This window comes from Triticum dicoccoides, chromosome 4B, assembly GCF_002162155.2.
Source record: "Triticum dicoccoides isolate Atlit2015 ecotype Zavitan chromosome 4B, WEW_v2.0, whole genome shotgun sequence".
Taxonomy (NCBI): Eukaryota; Viridiplantae; Streptophyta; class Magnoliopsida; order Poales; family Poaceae; genus Triticum; species Triticum dicoccoides.
The window spans coordinates 529223567-529230455 of record NC_041387.1 but is presented as its reverse complement, the minus strand read 5'-3'; the positions used below and the strand labels follow the sequence as shown (position 1 = coordinate 529230455).

General features: G+C 43.9%; 1 protein-coding gene across 2 annotated transcripts in view; it reads right to left on the bottom strand.

Moving 5' to 3' along the window:
* LOC119291272 (alpha-L-fucosidase 2-like) overlaps positions 1-594 on the bottom strand; it is a 9274-nt gene extending 8680 nt beyond the window's left edge. The window contains exon 1 of one of the 2 annotated variants that reach the window (XM_037570003.1): positions 257-594. In XM_037570003.1, coding sequence (XP_037425900.1) covers positions 257-497 — 241 coding nt within the window. In that variant the 5' untranslated portion in view covers positions 498-594. The remainder of the gene's footprint in view (positions 1-256) is intronic. The other variant, XM_037570004.1, reaches the window with a different exon arrangement.
* Between the last annotated feature and the right edge of the window lie 6295 nt (positions 595-6889).

The window sequence follows — 6889 nt, the reverse complement described above, 5'->3', positions numbered from 1 at the left end:
CATGTCAAAAAGTGAACATATTTGTTTTAAAACCGAAAATTCAAGATGTCATAGTTTTAAAATCGAGGTTCTAAATCATCATCTGTTAAGAGCATTGTTATTGCTGTGGTGTTTCTGGGTGAATTTGATTCCCGAGCTGGAACGAGAGCGCTTCCCGACCAAAAGACCCCAAGACAGGTTTTTCACTAAATTTGGGGATATTATAGCAGAGTAATTAAGCCTTCAGAAGAGGGGAAGGGGGGGTCTGTTTAATTACGGTTGAGCTGGAGCTTCTCGGAGGTGACGCCGCCCCAGACCAAGGCGCCGAGACGGCCGTTCCCGATCGGCGCCGCGTCGGTGAAGTACCTCGCTGGGGCCGCGAACACCACCTTCAGAGGCCGCGCCTCCTCCGCCGGCCACCCCGCCGCCGCAGCCGCAGCTTCCGCTTCCTGCGGTCGACGCACCCAGATCCACTCGCCGCCGGCGTCGCAGTCGTCGCTGCGGCCATCGCCGTCCATGGGGAAACAGCTAGCCCAGAGGAGCGAGGACTGAGAGGAGTAAGTTGTGCAGCTGCAAGCAAGCGGTCACGGGACAGGCGACCCGGACCGCGGATCTTTGTAGTGCGCCATCAATCATCGTGGAGTAAATGCAGCTGTACCGCGGATTTAGTGATGTCGTGGAGTAAAGGGTAGGGGCGATAATTCTAATACAGTTGACAGCGAGAGCCGATCATCCAACCATGATGAAGTAAAGACAACTTCAACGTGGTTGACAGCGAGAGCTTACCATCCAACCACATGTATCGAATATTCACACTAGTTCAAATGAACAATTTTAAGACGGACGAAATTCATGTAAACTGAACAATATTTTTAAAATTTTGATATATTTACAATCAAAAGAAGCAAGTTAACAAAGTTCAACTAAAACCGAATAAAATTAAAGTAAAACTAGAGTAAACTAAGTGAAGTATGAAAGGTGACCTTTTAGGCATGGCCTCCTAAACTGTTGGTATCTTCGCCATCGTCCCTTCCGTCGACATCGTCATCCTTCCAACGGCGGAAGGTTTTCGGATGTAGTTGTTTGGCTGGCTCCACCTGGCGCCCCGCTGGGCAGCGTCCTCCTGGTGGCGACAGTCGACCCATGGACACGCTCTTGACATTGCCATGTCGGCAAGGGCACGGGGCGCGCTCGGACTCCTTCATCCCCACTTTGAGGAGTTGATCACTCGTCCGCGCCGTCAGTGGGCGGAAGTCTGCGCAGTGGTCCTGGACCGATCCTCGGCCCAGGGCAACGTGAGGTCCCGGCCAGAGCGGACTTAGTCCGGCGTGCCTGCTCAGATGCCGCCTTCCGCTGCTATCATAGTGCGCGAGTAGGAGGCGCTTCTGCCACATCCAAGGTAGTAGAGGAGGTGGCCGTGCACATTGGCGATCGCCGGGTCGGACGCCTCCTCCTCCTTCACCGGGCGCCCTGGCTTTCGGACAGCCATCTGGGTGGTGATGGTGCCACCTCCTGTCGTGCTAGAAACGATGTGTGGGGACGCCAGCTGGACAAAGCGGTCGGCCTAGCTGTGAGGCAAAAGGCTAGCTCCTCCTTGACGCGAGTCTAATTTGGACGCCACGGTTACGTACGCGGCGGCTCCTCCTTGACATTGTGTCCGATTTTGATGTCGCGGTTGTGCGGCGGCTAGTGCAGCGCCGGGTCATGATCCCGGAGCAACAATGCAGACAACAACTCTATTTGTGTCGTGAATTCGTCGTCCGTGCGCGTAGCCGAGGAGGGGCAGCTGCTACTACTCTTGTCATCGTTAGAGAGCATCACCTCCTCCTTGACCATCTCGAAGTGGTGGATGTCGACAGGCCAAAAACCATGGGCAATGGTGCCATGATCAGAAGCTCCCGCAGATCCACCCATCGACGCCGATTACCAACTATCGTACTTGCCCATCAATGCAACGTGTAGATGAGAGAAGAGGAGTGGGGATGGGGATAAGTGGGAGCGTGCGGAGGATAGGAGATTGGGTTTGTCGACGAGCCCTACCTGCTTTAAATAGTCGCGACAGTCGTACCAGTGTTGCTTCAATGCTGGTGCAACGATTAGAGTAGCCCTTTTGGTCGCCGACCGTCCCATTTTCTTATCATCAAAAAAATTGTCATTTTCGTTGCTCATATTATGTTTTAACTGCGGATTTGGAAAAATTATAATAATATGTATTCTTGTTACTATATCTACTATACTACTTAAAAAACGTAAGGTTCTCATTTCACCTTTATTTCCACCATCCCTTCGTCCAACCTGAAAGTGTGTTATATCGACTAGAGGGGGGTGAATAGGCGACTTTTACAAATTCGTCACTCGGGAATTTCTAGGTGAAGAAATTCCTAAGCAACGACACACTAGCAGTGGAATAAGTACTCAGGTACAAGCATAACAGAGCAATAACATAGTCATCATGATGGAAATGAAAATAAGCACAGAGTACAGGTAGCGTGAAAACAGGATAAGCAGGCTGAAGACAATGTAATTGAAGAAATAGGGTTGAGGAAATAGAGAAAGTCTTCAGTCAAAGTCTTCAAATAGTAATGATCAGGTTCATCAACACATGAATGGGGTAATGAAAGAGTTTAGGAAATAGAACCAGTAGCTTGGTGAAGACGATGATTTGATAGACCAGTTCCAACTGATGTGACAGACGTATGTCTGGTTGGAGCGGCTGTGTATTTAAATCTGAGGACACACAGTCCTCACCGTATTCTCCTTGAGCTAAAGTCACACAGACCTCGCCCAATCACTCGTGGTAAGTCTTCAGGTGACTTCCAAACCTTCACAAACTTGGTCACTCGCGATCCATAATTTCTTCTTGGATGCTCTAGACCATGACGCCTAACCGTCTGGAGGATGCACAGTCCTCAAAGGTAACAAGCGTCGGTTCCACACAGGAACAATCTCTTCAGTGATGCTCAATCACTTTGGGTTGTAGGTGTTTGGGTTTTGGGTTTTCCTCACTTGATGATTTTCGATCAAAGTCCTCGGAGGATGGGATGCTCTCAATGACAAGTGTCAGTTTCTCTCGAAGCAGCCAAACAAATAGTGGTTGAAGGGGCGGCTATTAATAGCCTAGGGAGAAGCCCGACATGATAAGACATAAATGCCCTTCAATGATATGACCGTTAGGTGGTAGGATATTTTGGACAGCTGGCGCATAGCACATCAACGGGCAGGAATTTGAGAATCAAATTCCTCGGGGCTATCATGTTCCTCACTTGTAGGCAATCCGTACTGGCGAATTCCTAACTCCTCAGTCAAAACAAATTCCTCAGAGACCAGAAGATCTTCATCTCTATCGCTGATGTCTACTATGCGACTTTATTCTTGTAGACACGTGTTGGGCCTCCAAGCGCAGAGTTTTGTAGGACAGCAGCAATTTTCCCTAAAGTGGATGACCTAAGGTTTATCAATCCGTGGGAGGCGTAGGATGAAGATAGTCTCTCTCAAGCAACCTTGCAATCAAATACAAGAAATCTCTTGTGTCCCCAAAACACCCAATACAATGGCAAATTGTATAGGTGCACTAGTTCGGTGAAAAGATGGTGATAAAAGTGTAGTATGGATAGTAGATATGAGTTTTTGTAGTGCGAACAATAAAAAACAGCAAGGTAGTAAATAGTAAAACCTAGCACAAACGGTATTGCAATAATGGAAAATGAGGCCTAGGGTGCATACTTTCACTAGTGCAATCTCTCAACAATGCTAACATAGTTGGATCATATGATTATCCCTCAAAGTGCAATAAAGAATCACTCTCGTGTTCCTATTAGCGGAGAACAAAAGATAGAAATTGTTTGTAGGGTACAAAACCACCTCAAAGCTATTCTTTCCGATCAATCTATCCTAGGGTTTGTACTAAAATAATAGAAAGCTATTCTTTCCGATCGATCTAATCAAGAGTTCATACTAAAATAGCATCATATGATGCATATCAACCAACTCTAATGTCACCTAGATACCCCAATGTCACCGCGAGTACCCATGAGTTAATTATACGATATGTATCAAACAATTTCATATTCATGATACTCAATGCACACAAAGAACTACAAGGAGACCCCAAAGTTTCTATCGGAGAAAATAAAATAAAAATGTGCATCAACCCCTATGCATAGACTACCCCAAAGTCACCTCGGGAATCCGCAAGTTGAGTGCCATAACATATATCAAGTGAATCAAAATAATACACCATTGTCACCACGGGTATTCATATGCAAGACATATATCATGTGTTCTCAGATCTGAACATTTAATCCGACAAGACAAAACTTCAAAGGGTAAAGACTCAATTCATCACAACAAGTGCAGAGAAGGGAGAAACATCATATGATCCATCTATGTTAACAAAGCCCATGATACATCAAGATCGTGACATCTCAAGATCGCGAGAGAGAGGGATTAAAGACATAGCTACTGGTACAAACCCTCAGCCCCGAGGGTGGACTACACCCTCCTCATCGTGGCGGCCGCCGGGATGATGAAGATGGCCACCGGTGATGATCTTCCCCTCCGGCAGGGTGCCAGAACGGGCTCCTGATTGGTTTTCAGTGCTACAGAGGCTTGTGGCGGCGGAACTTCTGATCTAGGGTCTTCCCGAGGGTTTTTAGAATATTTGAGAATTTATAGGGCGAAGAAGGGGTACGGGAGGCCACCGAGGTGGGCACAACCCACTAGGGCACGCCTGGGGGGCCAAGCGCGCTCTGGTGGGTTGTGCCCCCCTTGGGGCACCCCCAGGTGCTGCTCTGGCCCAATGGTTCTCTTATGGTCCATAAAAAATTGTCAAAAAGTTTCGCGGTGATTGGAGAACTTTCATTTCTGCACAAAAAACAACACCGCGGTAGTTCTGCTAAAAACAGCGTCAGTTCGGGTTAGTTCCATGCAAATCATACCAAAACTATATAAAATTATTGTAAACATGGCATTAATACTTCATAAATTATAGATACGTTGGAGACATATCAGCATCCCCAAGCTTAATTCCTACTCGTCCTCAAGTAGGTAAATGATAAAAGAAATAATTTATGAAGTGTGAATGCTAGCAAAGTGCACAAGTTTGATCAATGACAATTTCAATCACTTTTCTTAGCATCATAACAACAATTATTTCTTATAAAACTTCTCATGTTATAGTAGCAACCAATTCACATGTTAAGGTCCAAACAATGAATTCTCTTGAAACTCAAGAACCTATGTTCTCAGTCACCAAGCAATTGCAATTCAACTTATTCAATAGAGTCTAGGTAAGAGCTCCACATACTCAACCATAATGTAGTCTTCTATGATTGCTAACACTCACCGCATACACATGAGAAAAACATTTCAACTGGACACATAGAAAGATATGGGCTTATAGTTTGCCTCGCAACGTATTCACCTCAAGGGTGATGTCAACAATAATAACTCATGCTACCCATACTCAACTGGACATATGTGCCTAGATCTTTCCTCACCACATGATGCTTGCCAAAGGAGAAAAATAAAAAGGAATAGAGAGAAAAACTTTGACTCTTTGCATAAAAGTAAATACATAAAAGTAAAGATAGGCCCTTCGCAGAGGGAAGCGGAGGTTGCCATGCGCTTATTTGTTTGTATGCTCAACCCCTTAGTGCAAAAGAACGTCACGTTATATCGCCCCTTATGATAGCAACCTTTATTATGCAGTTTGTCGCTTTTATTCTTTTCCATCACAAGTTCGTACAATGCTCAATTTTCTCTTACACTAAATGATCTAACACTTTTAAAAGAAATTTTTATTGCCTTATTGCACCGATGAAAACTTACTTGAAGGATCAAGCTCAATCCTTAGGTAGGTATGGTGGACTCTCAAAACAAGATTTGGGTTTAAGGGTTTTTGGATGCACAAGTTGTATCTCTACTTGGTGCGGAATTTTTGGCTAGCAAAGATAGGGGGCAAGCACCACATGTTGAAGGATCTATGACAATATAACTTCTATGTGAATATGAATAAACATAGATCATTACGTTGTCTTCCTTGTCCAACGTCAACAATTTTGGCATATAATATTTTGATGGGGGCTCAAAATCACAAAAGATTTCCAAGATAGTGTATTTGCATGTGAAAGTTCTCTTCCTTATACTAATTATTCATGAATTGCTTGTATGACGAATATGGTGATTGTCAAGCTTCAAAAGCTTTCACTTTCTAAACCCAATGTGAAGCCACTACTAGGCATGATATGAACATGTAATTTCAACTTCATGATATTCAATTCATTCAACAATTTACTCATAGTATATAAGTGAAGCACAAGAGTAAATGACAAGCTACTCCAAAAAGATATAAGTGAAGATCAAGTGAGTAGTTATGTAAATGGGTAGCTATTTGAGGACTCTCTTTTATTTTAAAAACTTTCAGATCTAAGTAATTTATTAAAACAGCAAGCAAAAACAAAATAAAATGACATTCTAAGAATAGCACACATCATGTGAAGAAGCAAAAACTTAGGCTCAACCGATACTAACCGATAATTGTTGAAGAAGAAAGGTGGGATGCCTACCGGGGCATCCCCAAGCTTAGATGCTTGAGACTTCTTGAAATATTATCTTGGGGTGCCTTGGGAATCCCCAATCTTGAGCTTTTGTGTCTCCTTAATTCCTCTTATATTACGGTATCCCCAAAACTCAAAAACTTCATCCACACAAAACTTAACAAGAACTCATGAGATAAGTTAGTATAAATCAATGTAATAACCTTATCATTCTCTACTGTAGAAAATCACTAAAATTATTATTCAACATTGCATACTAAATGCCTCTGCATATTTAATAGTCCTATCCTCAAATAGAATCATCAAACAAGCAAACATATGCAGACAATGCAACTATAACAGCAATCTGCGAA